This window comes from Galeopterus variegatus, unplaced genomic scaffold (assembly GCF_000696425.1).
Source record: "Galeopterus variegatus unplaced genomic scaffold, G_variegatus-3.0.2 Scaffold3661, whole genome shotgun sequence".
NCBI lineage: Eukaryota > Metazoa > Chordata > Mammalia > Dermoptera > Cynocephalidae > Galeopterus > Galeopterus variegatus.
Window position 1 is genome coordinate 245,579 of NW_007729772.1, and position 18,437 is coordinate 264,015.

General features: G+C 33.4%; 1 protein-coding gene and 1 long non-coding RNA gene across 2 annotated transcripts in view; both read right to left on the reverse strand.

The window, feature by feature from the left end:
• Window positions 1-698: 698 nt before the first annotated feature.
• LOC103601275 lies at window positions 699-6,323 on the reverse strand. The gene is made up of 2 exons (XR_551442.1): window positions 3,412-6,323; window positions 699-3,300 (listed from the first exon to the last, which is right to left on the reverse strand). It is a non-coding gene; the product is annotated as an uncharacterized LOC103601275 (long non-coding RNA).
• Window positions 6,324-7,288: 965 nt separating this feature from the next.
• The window catches only part of RGS17 (regulator of G-protein signaling 17), a 34,487-nt gene continuing 23,338 nt past the window's right edge, over window positions 7,289-18,437 (reverse strand). The window contains exons 2-4 of the mRNA XM_008585664.1: window positions 16,177-16,266; window positions 15,627-15,861; window positions 7,289-8,322 (exon numbers count right to left, since the gene is read on the reverse strand). Of these exons, the coding sequence (XP_008583886.1) occupies window positions 8,134-8,322; window positions 15,627-15,861; window positions 16,177-16,266 (514 nt within the window). The 3' untranslated portion in view covers window positions 7,289-8,133. The remainder of the gene's footprint in view (window positions 8,323-15,626; window positions 15,862-16,176; window positions 16,267-18,437) is intronic.

Genomic DNA, 18,437 nt, shown 5'->3' on the forward strand with positions numbered 1-18,437 from the left:
TTTATTGGTATAATGCTTTGCAGTTTTCAGAAGACGTATTCAAAACCCACCAGAGAAATGGAGGTGAGGGAATAAATACAACCAAGATAGTCTTGGGAATGCAGGGGCTGAACGCTCAATCTGGAAACACTCATTACCTAACTAGTTTGGGCAGGGTCTACTAAAACTTTCGTTGTTGACAGAGATGACATACCGAAAGTTTCTAATTATTATGAAAAAGAATCAAATATTAAAAAATGGGAGCTCTTAAGGTTAAAATATCCTTATACCATCTAATCAAAGGTATTGAAGTTAAGTATACATTCTTAGAAAATGAAAACGACTTTGCATTGCCTCTTCCTCCCTTAGCACTACATGCAAACGCAAAGTGGAAAAATAAAATCTCTTTCCAGATGACAGAAAGCAAAATAGTTTTGCTACTTAAAAGCTCCAACTAATTACCTCATTTCTTTATTTTCCTTTTATAATCAAGCTACATTACTTTTAAAAATTGTTTTGCTGTAATATAGTGGTTGAAAACCATTTTATTTTAATTCTGATTTGAGTATAGGACAGGACTGGTTAGGTTGTTTATATCCCTAGGAGAAACAGATACTTCCCAAATCTAAAGTCACCTCTGAAATTTTTTTTTAACCATAGAAATGGTGGGAGTCATTTGAACTTAACATAATGAATCTCAGCTGAATTCTCAAATCAAGTCATTTCAAGAGTATATTTTATTATTTATAAAAGGTGCAAAATTGTAATAAGCAATAACCTTACAGAACAATGTAAAGAATCTAGCCAGAATTTATTATCTTCCCTCAGATGCATAAGCAATTTAAGTAACACATGTAAGTTCCTTTTATTTTTATAGTGTTAGACGAATGAGGAAACAGTAACTTGTCTAAGGGTATATCGGTGAATTCTTTATTCATTCAAAACATTTTAAGAAAGTCAGTGTAATGTATATGCATTTTACAATCACATCCATAGGTTTCCACAATATAGTCAAATGAAAACAGCTGTAGTTTGATTTACTTTGAGAACTCAAAGACATATACTTCGAGACTTCTGAATTTTCTTACATTATTGTCATGCTCAAATTAGTCACATGGTGAAAACTTTAACATTTTCAGGAAGTCTATTATACATAGTAAACTGATAAAATAGATTCAAGGAAGTGAAAATAAAAACCCAGAATAACTTAAATTGGAGGAAAGATAATCTGGATTATCTATTCAATATTAATACCTACAGTTATTCTGGCATTGCAAAATAGCCAGGTGTGGTACCTCTTAAGTTGTTTGTATTCATGCATTCCAAATTGCTTATAGTCCACTAATAAATATTGGTGGAATCCAAAATATGGATATAGATTATTAAGTACAATGAACATGATAGTAAAAAATTACCATCAGTAAGAAATCTTACAGAACCAAACACACTGAAATTCTTTGTAAGATTTAGCAAACATCTTAAAATCATATACAAGAAACACTGTGTTTATGACAAATAGGTTAAAGCCAGGTGGAAAAATATCAAGTCTTTTTACATTATCTCAATATTCAGTGTTCATTGTTCAGTGGAAGGCAATATAGAAAAGCACTAAACAAAATGGTTATCAATTTAAATTATCTTTTATGAGAATTAGTAAAACTAAAGTCTTTGATATCCAAATTATGTAGAGGATCTACGTAGTTCAAGGGAATAAAAATCACTTTCATCTGTATTAAATGAATATTCAAGCTAACAGTGTTTCAGAGTTTTATTTTCCCATTTCACTTTCCAGTTCATTGTATTTTCTTCATAGCATTTGTTAGTAAGCATTTAATGGAACCTAATATTAATGTTGAGAAATCTGAGAATTTTTTTAGGTTAGTGTAAATGTCCACTAAACTTATTTCCAGTATAAACTCTTAAAAAATGTATTATATTACACTGGAGAAATCTTACAGGCACTACCCCAGCCCTGTGGGTCAAGGTCAACAGCAACATCAATGGACAGACACTACCTCAGGCAGGTTATCAAGGTCAACATCAAGAGCTAAAGGGAGCCTAAAGTTTGAGAAACTGTTACAGCTAAGAGGAGTCATGATGATGGTATGTATCTTTGATATGTGATGATAATGGCACTTTACCTCTGTGGTCTTCCTTCTGAAAACCAAAACCACTGTCTAATCATGAGAAAAATATAAGACCAATCCCAACAGAGGGACATTCTACAAAATACCAGATCAGTACTCCTCACAACTGTCAAAGTCATCAAAAACAAGGATCTTACAGCTAAGAAGAGCCTAAGGAGACGTGACAACTAAATGTAATGTGGCGTCCTAAATGAGATCCTAGAACAGAAAGAGGACATTAGGTAAAAACTAAGGAAAAGTGTGGACTTAATGAATCAATATTGGTTTGTTCATTGTGACAAAATGTTCCATGGGTGTGGGGTATATGGGACTGCTTTGTACTATCTTTGCAGTTTTTCTGTAAATCTAAAACTATCCTAAAATAAAAGGTTTAATGAAAATTTTTATGAACACATAACCACCTTTTATTAATTTTTCTTGTTGTATTTTCATCGTCAAATTGTTAAAGAAAATCACACTACCGTAATAAAAATAATGTTTTATAATTGTCAGTCTCTTATAACTTAATTTTAGCTCTACCACCCATTTACAAACTTGGTAAATGACTCGATATTTATATTATTCCTATCTTTGGGAATGTTGTTTTATTTCCATTGGAAATAAATTTTTCAAATGATTTCTCATATAAACTTTAATTTTGACCTACAATTGTGTGTGTATGTGTGATGACATTGAAAGAAACACTTCTAGATTGTAGATTAGGTGTGTTATTGATAACTGAAAATAGTGATTTTGAATCACATTATTAAACAAAGCAATAACATTGATATAGTCTTCCATGTTAAGATAAGCCTGGTTGTATTTTTTAGATCAATAATTAAATCATTTTCAAAGTATACTTTGAAAAAATAGGGGAGAAGTGCATTTAAATAACATTTAATACTGACATTCCTGAAAATAGCAATTATTGAACCAAAGAACTTTGATAAAATAATGTTATATGTAGCACTTTATTCTTTCCATGTTTTTTTTATTTAGTGCCCATAGCCATTTTGTAAATTATTATTTGTTTATTTACAGATGAGGAAACACTCAGGATAAATGACTTGCCTAAAGTCACATGAGACAGAAATGTAACTTGAAATCAAATTTGTAATTCTAAGTTTCTGATGTTTTTATGTTGTACTCCATATGTGAACCTTTGGACATATATTTTTATTAGTAAGCATTGTATGTGGCATCATTTAATATAGCAATAAGAACTAGATCTTTAGAAAGGAAATGTATGCGAGCATAGGACAGAAATACAGTCTATTTAACTATTACTCCAAAGTGTTTATTGTATGTGGCATCATTTAATATAGCAATAAGAACTAGATCTTTAGAAAGGAAATGTATGCAAGCATAGGACAGAAATACAGTCTATTTAACTATTACTCCAAAGTGTTCATTTGTAACTTTAAAAGCTGGAATGCTGTGGCAGCAATTAGGTACAATTCAACAGTTTTGAAATTCCTAAATTTCTGAAACAGAAAAGAGATTTAATAAGAGAAATAATGAGGGAAAAAGGGATTTCTGGTTAACATATGACATACTAAAAAATAGTACATCTGAGCTCACTTGGTTAGAGCATGGTGCTAATAGCAGCAAAGTCCAGAGTTCTATTCCTGTACTGGCCAGCTGCCAAAACAAAACAACTCCAAAAAACCCACATCTGGTTATTGTTATCAGTGTCTAATAGCATTCCTTTTCCCTATTCATCTAAAAGCTTCTGTCATAGGAATGAAATTAGTCCCCAAACTATTATCAGTTAGTGAAATACTTTGTAGTGTTTTTATTTGAGTCAAAGTCTTGAATATCCCCTTAAATTAATCTGAAAAGATGTCAGTTGGGGCTGGAGAGGACTATACCTATAAGAGTAATAGTTTTTACAATACTGGTAAAGAAATCAAAGCCTGCTATTTGGAAATAATATTTATCACTTTGTGCCCTGTTTGTTGCAAGGATATTGTAAGTGTTGCAGAGAAGATCTGAAGCAAGTTTTTGATACCAGTTTTATTGATAAATATTTGCAATTGTAGTAAGTGAAGAATTACTAAAATTGTTACAGATTGAATACTGTTTTCTCAGGAGAACAAACATTTTATATTGGTCATAAATTTAAAAACCAAATAACACCACTCAAATACAAGTGTTTGCAAAAAATACTTTGAAAATCAAGTTCATAAACTGTCAATGTAAATATATGGACAAGAATTTTTTTTCTGGAAATATCCTTACCATCTTTCAAAATAATTTGCCAATGTATCAAGCTCAAAGTATTCAAAATTCACCTTTGATAGGATTCCTAGGCATTTTCTCTCTCTGAAAAAATTTACATGGTTTTCAAAGGGTTTTATTTTCCCATTTTCTGATCGTATTTTAAATTCCTCCCCTTTACGTTTCTTCACCAAAGCATCTGATAATTTATATTTTTCACAAATGTAGTTTGTCACAATTACACTATGACTTATTTTTTTCAGTACAGAAAGATGTATAGAAAAATTGATAAATTCAAAATTAAAAATCAAGTATTTTAAATAAGCTTAATGGGTGAAAAATATTTTTGCCCCTAATAAACATTATTTACCTATTTTGATAGTAATTTTGTAAAACTGAACTATCAGATACATATGCAGTACTCATTTCATTGTGTAGGTAAGAACCTAGGCAGCATTAGGGAGACTAATAAATACCCCATGCGCTATGGACAAATATCAGAACTGCTTATCCTATGTACACATTTTGGATTTCAAAAAAAAAAGATACCACAGAGACCACATTTTAGTCTTGAGTTTGCATTTAGTAACTTCATTATCAAAGCTGTGTTTTGTTTTACTCTTGTTCATATGCATCCTGTAACACTGTCACAGCATCTATACTACCTTTGGGTAATGTAATAACAATTAGCCAGAGTAGAGAAGTGTCATCCATCTATTATAAATGCGATTTATGTACAAGATCAATCTCTGAAGAAATCTGGTTCTTCAACTTATTTATATATACGTAATCTATATTCTCTACTTTTCTTTCCATTGTAGATATGTCTGAAGATAGGCATTATAAAAAGTGCATTAACCTCTTTCTGTGTACATTAGCAGATTTTAACAGTATACAAAGGTATCTTGGCAATCTAAACCACAAAGTGTCTCTTTTAAAGTGCTAATTTTTCCCCAGGGAGGAATTTACTCAATAAGAAAAATCAAATTCTATTAAAATAAATATTGTGCTCTTGGAATGGTAGCATAAACACCAGTTGAGAGCTTTTTTGTTTATTACAGCTCTGTAACTTAAACTGAAGGAATTATACCATACTTAAAAAACTGGTAGAGTTGCAAATATACACTTAGAAACTTTAAACATTTTGAAATTAAATGAGAAACCCTACTCTCCCCTTAAAATATGAGTTTAGCACAGAAAATGCTCAATAGCATGGTTACCAACATCTGATTTGTAAATCTGCTCTAGAATCATTCTCAACACAACTTCCTAATCAAATTTCAAAAGTATATACCAACTTCAAAATCTCAATTATACAATGCCCAGGTTAGAGATTAGTACTCTTTATTAGGGCCCTTATCTTTTCATTTGGTAAAATATTAAAAGTATTGTCAAACAGACAATTCATCTAGTAGTCCAAAGTATCTTATAAAGATAACTTATGACTAGTAGGTCACCATCATATATAGTAACAACAGGAATATAAAGTCTACATTTAAAAAGATCAATGCATGCAGTATATCTTAGTATATTACATATTTTCTAGTCATTTGCACCAATTTATTGTGCCTCAAACACAGAAACAAGTATGATACTACACCATATATGTGTATACATCATAGTAGCATAATAAACTCAATTCTAATCAAGAAAAAAATTAATTTATGAACAATAGAACTTCACAATAGAAGTGATGATTCTTTTAGGTTTTTCTTTACTCTAGGAAAAAAATATGACTTTTTGTAAACATCTTTATAGCTATCTTTTTCAACATATTACTGAAAACTATTATTCAAATAGTTAAATATCTAAGTGACATGGATAAAATATGTCTTAACAAACTAACACTTTCAGAAAAAAACAGGCATTTGTTAAAAGAAATGATTATTATAAATATTTTCTATCTTGCATTTTAACTACATTTTCATAAATAATATATTTAAAAGTGCTGAATATGGTAGGATAGTCAGCAACGCCAGTGTAAACAGAACATTTTGTTTTCTACTCCGCAATTTTTTTTAAAAATCCCATTTTGTCAAACACTGCAACAGTTAAAATATTTGCATAGGGAATAGATATTTTAATAGCCCTTTTAATCATGTCTCCTGAATTCTATATAAATTAGAAAGTCATATTCACTTAAAAATCAATTCTTGAAATGTTTTAAGTTTATGGAAAAAGAAACTTACGATGCCAACCTTTCAAGTAAAATAAACTTAAAAAAAAACCCTCCAAACTTGTTTTTTTTTTAAATATGTTTAATAAATTAAAAATGAGAGGTAGTTAAAAAAATGACAAAGAAAACCTATAATTTTAATATCATCCTTAATATAAGGCCAGTGTTCTCAGTGGATATAAATCTTTTTAAAACTTTCATTTTAGGTTACTCAGTATTATATTCATTCAGTTTAAGATTAAAAAAATAGTCTCCAGGGGGTATTACTATTCAAATGTAACACCTTGATATAAATATGACACTGATTATTAATATTAGCATTTTTGTGCACAACACGATATTGTTTTCTTGAATGTCAGAAGTATATGTGAATGTTAGGCAAGTATTTTGTCTTAAAGATTTAGTGTACTTATAAAAAATAATACGGCAGCTAGGAGATTTGAGCACTGTACTGCCTTTTAATTATAAATGAGAATTAATAGTTTGGTTTTAATATTTTTAAAAGAAATCATTCTTAAGATACTATGTGAAAACAGTTAAGGTCTGAAGTAGAGAATTATCTTCTTCATAACCCATATAAAACTTTTCTTGGTAAAAACTTAGCTTTTTAGTTGAATTTCACTTTCAAGGAAAATATGCCACAAGACAAAAGCTATTCATCAAAATGTTTTACAGTGCTACATGTAGGCATTTCTTTATTAAATTCTTTTCTTTATATTCCCAAACTGTGTTATCAACCTTGTTATTTTTTGTTGCTGAAGTACATGACTTTACACAACCATGTTAGAACTCGAGAGCCAGTCTTTAATAAATTAATTACAGTATTGGACATCTGATATATACATATAGATTCATTTTCTCCTAATACAATTAAAAACAATATCACTCTTTGATTTGTCATTGAGATAGAATATCTTCAGATTGTTTTGTGCTTTTTTTTCATTTCTTCTTTTTCTTCTTTTTTTAAGAACTCTTAAAACTCTTCTGTAATGAAAATGCCATAGTTTTGGCAGTGAACAACCAGCGGAATCCCGCATTTAGGATTTCCCAACAGAGATAAATAGCTCTTTTTTCATGTACAGAAATATTGGCTTCAAAATTAGTGTACTGAACACAGTATATATAGCATGTTGAAGACCATTGTTACATTTAAAAAATTGCTTTTTTCTGTCTTAGATTATGTTAAAAAATGCAGACCACAGCCAATTTTTTGGCAATTATTTCTGTAAGACCATATTGCACAAAAGTCCTTAAATACAGATATGTGATGCTATTGGATTAAATATTACAAACAACTACGTGGCAAATGAAGCAGTTTTACTTTGCACATGCAGTCTCTGGAGATACACTAGGAGACTGTTCATAGGACTACAAATACAGTTTGCTTGCAAGTAGAATGAGTATTGAATAAAACATATTTAATTTGGCAATTCATTGTTTTATGTGGTATTTCCTCCAAACTTAACCAGAATAACCTTGATAAAAATGGAGACAAAGACCATAATGGTTGTATTTTCACAGTAGCCTGAGGAATGCTAAACTGTAGTTCTCCAGGAACTCAGTTTCTGATGTTATTTAACTACTTTTATTTTTTATCCTAGCCCTCCAAAATGATTTTTTTTTAAATGAAAATTAAGATTCAGAAGAAGAGCCGGCAGTACTTTGAAGAAATGACTTATAAATTTGAGAGTTCAAAAACCTTGGAAAAGAATCTCTGTGCATTAAGGTATATATCTGAAGTTGGGCATCTTCATACATGTGAGGATTAGGATCCAACAGATTTCTATTGATCACCTCTCTAACTCGAGAATCAAGACTGACCTAAAAAGAAATAAGAGCAGATACATTAAATAATATTTTTTTCAAAAGACTTAAATTAAGTAACTGTAGGTTTGTGACACCTAAGAGAAACTTCAGAGAATAAAGACAGCTACTGAAAATCTTGAGGTTATCTTTTGAAAGGCTACATAACCTTACATACACTTTTTTCCTTCAAAAACTGAATTAAACAAAAAACACCTAGTCAATTAAACTAGAAATTTAGTTCACAGATATCTTGATTTACTTGGATTTATCTTTTCTATGCATTTATTCAGGAGTTTTTGACAATTTCTATTTATTGTTGAGGTACCAGGGAATTCCCTAGCCAGAATAAGAATTCACCTCCTCCTAGTCTGTGACTGCTGCAGGTGACTCATGATAACAAAATAAAAATCTATTGGCAGAGAAGAGTTCTCTGACAAAAATTAACATGTATATCAAATGCCAATTCCCAATAGTTTCATATGCTAACAATTCCTGCTGTGTCAAAAGTAGAAAACCAGGAATGTGGACAGGCACAGTAAAGCAGAAATGCAGCAAGCATTCTTCATGTCTTAGGTCTACCTGGCAAGGCCTAGGGAACATCCTTCTGCAGGAATACATCCAAAGACCCCTGTACTAAAGATGAAGTAGAACAATTGCTTGAAGTGGAATGTTTGAGAGGGAAAATATAAATAGGAATTCAGAATACCTATTAAAATCATCAGTACAATGTTTTTGAAAAGTTTACAGAAATAAAATTATAAAGTGATTTAGTCCCCAACGCCCCCCCTCCCCCCGGAATGCTAATCCTGTTGGAAATAGTAGGATGTGCTGGAAAGGGAAGTGGGGAAAAATAAATAGCAATAAGGGCATGCTTAGGGGAACAGAATGAAAGCTCTGCCCTGAAATGTCATGTTAGAAAAAACTTACAAGAGGCAACAGTGACTCAGTCCTGATGGGTTTCCTCAATACTCACTACTGAGCAAGGAATAGGACATTGCAATCTTAGTTAATTTGTCTCAAGATATATTCAAACATACACAAACCTTTCATATTTATGTCTAAACATTTTTTTCATAAGCAATTTGCTAAAGCCTTTTTGGTTCTGGCTTCTTTTCCCACACACTATTTGGACTAAGTCTGAGGTGTGAAATGGTCTTTGAAGCCACTCATATTATATCTAGTATCCCCAGATTCCTGAGCTCTACAGACCATGTAGAATTGGGTTGATTGATCCACCCCAGGGAGGGCTGTTAGATTTGTCATGAAATGGTGATCCAGACTAAATTTCTGTGGTTTGGCTAAATAACATACACACAGAAAAACTTAAACATCTCTTGACTGAACTATATATTCTTCTCTATTGAAAATTCTTTTAAAAAAATAAAAAGATGTTCTGAAAATGCATCATCTAGTTTTTATCTTCTGTGTTATTGCTATATGAGGTCATCTTCAAAAACAAAGTAAAAAAAAGTACAGAATTTTTCTTAAAAAAATAAAAAGATGTTCTGAAAATGCATCATCTAGTTTTTATCTTCTGTGTTATTGCCATATGAGGTCATCTTCAAAAACAAAGTAAAAAAAAGTACAGAATTTTTCCCCCAAGCTTTTCATTTTATCTAAAAATATCTCTTGTATTTCTGTGCAGTAGGAAAATGTTGACATTGGAGTTTAAACTGGTTCATCTTATTCTGAAATGTGGTGTTATGACAAGGTGAAGGCTATTTTTATAAATACTTTCAAACTTGAGAGAATTTTTTGTTTCAATGGAGAAGGAAACCTTAGAATAGTGATAAAGAAGAGTCATTTATTTCTTAAATAATAGCATAATTAAATATATTGTAACAGTTTTTTATCAGTAGCAGAATCATATTAGTTATCAAGACAAATAAAATAATACAAAATATTAAGATAAAGAAGAGTCATTTATTTCTTAAATAATAGCATAATTAAATATATTGTAACAGTTTTTTTTATCAGTAGCAGAATCATATTAGTTATCAAGACAAATAAAATAATACAAAATATTAAGTGTCTTGAGGCCTTATTATTTAATTTCTATTCTTTTGCAAATTAAAAGCAGTAGTAAAATATGAAAAGTAGTGCAGTTCAACATTTAATAATCTGTAACAAAAATGTATTTGCCATTTCTGCTTAAGAAATAAAGTATTTACCTTAATATCTGTTTGTTTGAAAAGGTTGTCGGTCAGTCAAAAGAAGTGTAGAGAGGTCAAAGAACAAGGATAAACCCCATGGGTATAAAAATCTATAGTTTCATCTGTGCCTCTGTGCTTCAGAATGTGGAACATCTATAATACAAGGTAGTGGGGGTGGATCCCAGCTTGGACCTAAGCCATCTTCACCCTAGGATTCAGGTGTGTCTTGATGGCTTATAAAGCCATCTTATCTGGGATCCATTGCATGAGGGACTGAGGAGTTTCCTGGAAATAACTCATCCTAAGGGAAGAGAAAGTTGAGTAGCACAAGAAAAGAGCTATCCTTGGGCAATGGAATTCTCCTCTTACTAGTCTCTGTAGACTCATACCCAGGTGGCAGGGGAGTTGTGGGGGGCGTACATTACAGCAAGAGTAGAACTTTAAGAAAAGCACTGATGTACTACCATGAGACAGGGCACATGACAGCAGTGATAGATGTGGCAGCATTTAACTGGCAGTTTTAGCAACGGTGAAAACTTTGATAGTGTTGAGAGGTGGCAACTGAAGCTCTAAAAAGATACAAGTGACTGTAATAGGCCTCAGTGACCTAGGAAGCTTTCATTCCCACAGGAATTAGAAGACAGGGAAGAAAAGCAAGCAGCTTGCAAGCATAATAAAAATATCCACCGGCAATTCCACAAAGTGTTGGAGAGGAAATTTTAGTGATGGCTAAGATTGTTCAACCGGAGTATGGAGGTAAAGTGGGGAGAAGGAAGACAGAGAAATCTTGCTTGTGTGGCTTGGCCTGGCTAAACTGAGTAATGTACTGTGGTTAATCTTGCTAGATTTCCTATCCAGTGAAGGAGAATATTAAGATTGGAGAGTGCTGCAGAAAGGAGTACACCAAGTTTGGACCCTGCCTTTTTGTCCTAGCCATCAAGATGCAATGAAAATTTTACCCTGTAAAAATTTTTGGCAGAACTATGCTGAAAATGATGAATTTTCACTGAAAGTCTTTTTGCCCCTTAGAGGGGACCTTCCTTTATATTTAATTAATTCTCTGAGGAATTTTTTAACATAGCATGATTAAATTTTTCTCCCATTTTTCCATCTTATTTTTAAATTTACTGAAGTTGTTTTATTTAGGATTCTTTTCCAAGTAAAATTCTGATTAATTTTTTCTTCTTTCGTAAGTCCATATCAAATTTTACCAATTATAACTTCTGCCACTGGAGATTTTGTTTTCTGCTTTTAATTTTAACTAAATTTGGTATCCCCATGTTAAAGTTTATAGATCTAAAGAAAATCTGGTTCTCCTATCAATTTCAATAAATTTTTATTATGTGCACATTTAGTTATGTGTTATGTTGTTATTTCTACTGAAAATAATTATAAATTGCAAATAAGACTGATCATCTGAATTTATCTCTTGGAGCAAAGATTATTGGTAAAATAATGTGTGCTAACCATATTTTTGGTAGGTTCCAGGTGATGGGAAAGGATATCTTGCTTGTCTGGGGGTGGGTGCAGGCATGTAAGGTTGCTATTTATCATTTTGTCTGAAGTTCTAAGGTTGAGATTACAGAAATCTATAGTAGTGCCATAAAATATTGGGCAATGGAAGAACTAATCAGCATGTTGTAGTTGGAAGAGCACTACATTTGGAATCAGAAGACCTTAGGCTTGCCTTCTGTCTTCAGCAGATATAATTCTAATATCTTCAGACATTTGTTTTACCTCTTTGAGAATCAGTTTTCTTTGCTATAAAGTGATGGCATCTGTCCTTGTGGCTGAAGGATTGTTGTGTGACTCAGATTGTAATAATATATATAAGACCACTTTGTCAACAAAGTTTAAGCCCAATATAAGTAATAATTATCATAATATAATTGACCATTATGATGATGACAAACCTAATGTCTTTGGCTTTTGTATTAACTTGAATTTTACCTTCTCAAAATGACTCACCCTATTCTAAACTACATCATTCAACCTCCACCCCATTACAATATTTATCACAATTTTTAGTTAATTGTTTTCAATATGGTTTGTCTTTCTTCCTAAAATGTAAGCTTCATAAGGGATAGGCCAGTGTCTGTCTTGTTTTCCGTCATATCCCTAACATCTGGCCCAGCACGTGGCTCATAGGAAAGACGCAATAAATATTTTTTTGAATGATAATATGCATGCATAAAGAAATAAGTCTAGGAAAATACAGTTAAATGAGTTCTGTTTAGAAAAACTGCTTAAATCATTGAAGGGCTAATTTCACAGAACTTCTCTTGAAGACACATATACATGCATACACAGAATCCACGTCTGTTACATGACAATCTTTTTAGATAATTCTGATGTTTACATAGGTTTATTACTTTTTCCTCCCAGATAGTAACTGGAAACTTAGGATGAATTCAGAAGAAGCAAACTATTCCCGCTACTGTTAAAATCATGTGGCAGAACTTGAACATCATGGACTTAGTGGATTTTAGAGCTTTCTCCATAACATCATTCTATGAAACTAGGAGGGTGAGGCTCCAGAGCACCGAAGGGAGTTGCTAGGTGTCATATAGATGGTAAGTGGCAGGGCCAGATTATAGTCCTGGTTAATGACAATGCCATTACTAAGGAGATTTGTAGATAACTGAACACACAGTTTTCTTCAATTCAGATAAAAGTCTTATTTCGTTGAAGGCTTTACAATTATTTCTTTTCAATAGCACAATGCTATTTACAGTTGATAATAACCTTTAAGTAGACTTTTTATTCAAGTTCTTTATTTCTCTACGTTTGCCTTTTCAGTACTTAGTAAGTATAAGCTGTCATCAGGATCTGCTATGTGCAACAAGAGTATTAGTCTTAAATGCCTATTTCTCTTCATTTGTTTTCCCCTTGAGGACATCATATAAAAAGAAATTTACTTTTGAAAGAAACAAAACTCTATTAGTTTAGCAAAATGAATGAAAACCCAATAGTTTATATTTCAATAATTAATAACTATGGTAACTCTAAATATGGCACAGAAAGGGAGTAATTTTGTGAAGATTAAGTATTTTACAAAGCTCCATCAACCTGACATCTGAAAATCAGGAGCAGTGAGGACAATGGGAAAGTGTTTCCCATAAAAATTAAAGATTAAAAAAACGTAAACATAAAGGAACTCTAAATACTTAATATGGAGACTACCTTTTTTCCTAACCTTTTATTTATTTATTTTTTTTCCTTTTTTGTCTTTTTTACTGACCGGTAACGGGATTGCAACCCTCGGTGTCGCGCCCGTACCGGGGACCGGCAACGGGATCGCAACCCTTGGTGTTGCGCCTCTCCTAACCTTTTAAAAAAAATAGAACAGTCATCATTTTAAGATGATACATATATAGTACAAAGGAATGGACTAGGTAATCTAGACAATTATCACTTTAACACACCTTACGTATTTTAGGGAGAGAAATGGGCTAGATAATCTTCCAAGGAATCCATAATTTTATGTAATTAGAGACAAGAGAAGCACATCTTCAGGCATATTTGGATCATCAGGTTTATTTGCCATATAATGGAACTTTAAAATAAAAATGAGAATAAAATTATTATGCTAATAAAATCCAAGTAGAATTGGTTAGATGCTGTGGTTCTAGGTAGACCAGAAACCCAAAGAATGTATTTTTAGGATGTAGAATTATAGTGGTGTTAGAAATACAATGTGACATCAATAAAAAATGTAATGAGGCTATAGGAAAATTCTCCCCACCTTGTTTCTATGAACACTTTGATAATGTGGGAAATAAAAAAAAAAATCTTGTGTCCATACAGTTCTAGAAGGTTTCTCATCTTGTAGAGACAGTACTACTGGAGTACTCCAGAATACCAATTAACCTAACTAATAAACAATTTTTAAATTATTTAGGTATACTTCATTAGAAGTGAAATAGTTTATACTGCATTCTAAACTTAGCCATTAATAAAGAAGACACTAATTCATTTAAAATCAAAGTGAGGAGTGTAAGGCAGGATGGGACCACATTAAGTATTGGATGAGGCATTGATGACCACAGCCTAGTTCTATGGGACTCTACAAATATACACGCACAAGAGAGGGGTGAAGGGGCTAAACTCTGGGAGCAGAAAGTACCACGTCAGGACATTTAAATGCACAGGTAAAAATCACAGTCGTTTATGAGAGACAGAAAAGACAAAAAGAGGGTGGTGAGGAAAAGAGAAGGCATTCTAGGAACCTCTGTGTCATCTAAGTGCTTTAAAGTACTTCTGGAACTCTGTCATTCAGGGATACAGGGGCCCGGTCACATTAATCCCTTCCTCACCAGATGCTTTTAACTGTCAGCTGGGACATTTCTCAAAAACAAATTAAAAGTTAACGGAAAAGAGCTATCTGGTTGCTAGAAGTGTTCTTTATTGATTAGGCATATTCTGGCAATGGGGAAAAAAGCTTGCCCTTTTCAATAACAGAAAGTGAAGAATAAATAAAATAATTTTCATTCCACTCCTCCCCCAAGAATATTAGGAATCATATATGCCCATTCTTCAGTTCTGTAAAAATTCAGTCAAAAACATCAACAAACATGGCATTTTTTTTTCTGAGCCCCTATACCAGAGATTTTCAAACTAGTATGTTTGTGAAATGATTGTTAAAAGTGCAGATTTCTAGGTTCTATTTCCAAAAATTTAGATTCAGGAGTCCTAGGTAGCTTTAAGAATTTGCATTTTAAACAAATGCTCCAGGTGATTCTCACACAAGTGATCTGGGGATCAGCTTGGAGAAATACCACCCTAAGTAAGTTCTTTTCCACTGCAATGTAAGTCACAGCAAACTGTGCTTAAACAGGCTCCTTAGTTTTAGTTCTGAAAAGCAAGCGCACTACCACACAATTCAGCCAGAAATACAAGGGCACTTCGAAAGGTTTGTGGAAAAATAAAAGATAATATGAATCTTTCCATGAACTTTTTGATGAACCCTCATAAATGATCAAAGCACAGTGCAGAAACCTAACCCTCAAGTGTGTTCAGGGACGTTCTCGGAATGGCAACTAACTTATGTACCCAGAGAAGTCTTCTAACTTGTCCTCATCCCATCACCTCCCAATTTGGACAGTGGTGTCTTTAGGGTTATCCTTGGTCTGAAGGAGCCCACCTCAATATTTTCCAGATTTTTACCTCTTTTGGTGACAGTATAGAAATGTAATCTTCATATATCATTCTGGCCTTTTCCTCAATTACTTTTTTGTTCTGCTCTTTCTTTAAGTCTTCACAGGCAAGCCAGAAAAGGAGGTTCTCTTCACTGTATTCTGTTCGGAGGAACTCTCTGAAAAGGTTTCTTCCTGCTGGGGCCTTCATCATCTTGTCAAAATTTTGAGACCAGGACAAGACTTCATCTGCAGTGGGGTTTTGGCTGCAGAGAGAGAACGGGGTCATTATCAAGGGAAACTTTGACCTATGAATGTTAGAGCAGGTAACAGGAGAAGATAGAAATCCTATCTGATTGCTGCCGCCTAGTGGTCAGAATTTTGCCACCCAGTCCCACCTGATCTGGCAAATTACCAGCCAGGGCTCTAGGTCAGTGATTTCTGGATACTGACAAAAATTCATGCATTCATTTCACAAAATCATTTTGAGGCACACTATGAAGCAAGAATACTTAAGCATCCAGTAGACGTAAATAGCATATAAATATCAGAAACAATTACAATGTGGATCTCACACTCACCATTCCTCTAGGACCTGGATACTCTCCATTTTTGTGATATGTGTGGGTCTTCCTGCATTTTCTCCTCTTTCTTCATTTCTAACAGTGAGGCTGTAATGTAGCATAACAGTTCATTTTGCAGGGAAAAATTCACTTAAATAAAATAATAAAGTTTTCAGAAGAAGCATTTCACATTTCACAGGAAAATTTCAGGAGATTTTATTTTCAACTATGTGAGAATATTTAAAGTACGAAAAAAGCAATACCAGTTTTAAATGATGGGTAAGCCCATATCAACTAAAAGAAAGAGAATAATTTCAAATAAAACAATAAAGTAAATCAGAATCTCGAAAGTGGATATCATTATACATTCTGACTTCATTTTTACATGACTTGAATTACTTAAAATCTCCAAGATACTTACATGATGCTATGCTTTAATATTTGATATTTATCATTACGTTACTAAATTTAGTAAAATCTGTTATTAGATTCTGATACATTTTATCTTCTTAGCTATCAATGGGGAAAAAAAGTAAATGGAAAACGAACTATGACTAGAACCAAAAGTCATTCACTTGTATCCTTTCTTGAAGACTAGGTTTGCTGTCACTGATAAGATCATTCCTCAACCAGTAAAGTTTGAGCTGCTGGATTTATATTTGACTTTGTCGTTTCTTTCTCACCCATTAGTCAATCTCTAATGTCGTGAGAGGGACAAGCCAGCAACTCTGAGGGTTTGGAATGGGAGAGCATCGGGTGGGAGGAGTCTGAATCTGGGACACAGGTTTCGGAATTCTACAAAATTACAGAAACTAGGATAATTCCATGGGTTTTAGTAACCCAGAACAAGAAAGAGAATTGTCTGGCTCAGGTAAACTGTAGCTGATCAGTGCCTTAGGATAGAACATCCAAGGTTCTTGGTGTAGACTAGAAATAGTGGGGGAGGTTATGGGGAGATACTGAGAAGCAAGGTGGGGAGGGTGACTTGATGGCCTTGGAAAACTCTGTCTTCTGAATTAGCAAACGGATACCTCTGTCTAGAAACTGAGGAACTTCATGAGAGCATGTCAGAGAGTAATGAAGCTCAAATAACAACTCTTTCATTTGTTCATTCTTTCATTTATTTATTTCACGAAAGGCAATGGAAACTATTATTTTTTAGTGCCTGTTACATGCCAGGCACCACTCTTTTACCAATAATGTTATTATCCCCATTTTATAGATGGACAAAATGAAGCACAGAGCTGTGTGGTACATTGGCCCCAAATCGAACACTGAATATGTAGTATGGTTGGAGTTTAAACCCTACTCTAATAACCCTGTATTTTTATTTAGTGCCTACTATGAACCAGGCCCTCTGATAAGCACTGAGGTAATATACCACTTATTACATGACTGCAGTGGTTGTGGGGAAAGAAGGCATTTAGGAGAAGGTGTCCAACAAGCACTTAGTTATTCTTTATCTGGAACATCGGGTAAGAGAAACTAAGACAGTATCTCATTCATTCTTTCATTCTTCAGTACCACGGTGAGGATGGACAGAATGTAGCAAAAGGGAAGAAGTTAAGGACGAGGAGCCTGATGAGCGGCCAATGTACAACTGCAAGTGAGACTAGATAGGATGATTTCCTTGAGAACGTGGACTAACTGAAGAAAAGAGAACCCCATAGAAATTGGAAAAGAGTCTTTACTCAGAAAAAGGACACTTCATAGAAAATGTATGATTTCATAGTGAAATAAGTTCTCCTTCACCCGTTTCCAGGGATAGCGGCAGGTTTATTGGTGCAGAACCATGGAGAGAAAAGTGGTGTGGCCTGATGTGTTCTGGGAGGGGGAACTGTAGCTGATTGTTACTGAGACATGCACGACACGGACTAGAGCCCTGTGGGGAGGTAGCATCGTAGGGTTAGAGAAGTCAAAGCTTTCACTGTAGTGTAGCTGTGCGGAGGGATTCAGAAAGAGTAGCTGATTGTTACTGAGACATGCACGACACGGACTAGAGCCCTGTGGGGAGGTAGCATCGCAGGGTTAGAGAAGTCAAAGCTTTCACTGTAGTGTAGCTGTGCGGAGGGATTGAGAAAGAGCAGCACTATATTAGGTCTCTGCAGCACTATATTAGGTCTCTGCATGTAGGTACTGTGAATGCGTCCACAGCTTGAGGCAGCCCAGGAAACCTCAGTCCTCTATGTTGCTCTACACTGAGGTCAGATATGAGTTTTAGAGAAGATTCATTAATTTCTCAAAGTATCCTTGGGTAAGAGTGTTACTCTAATTTGATG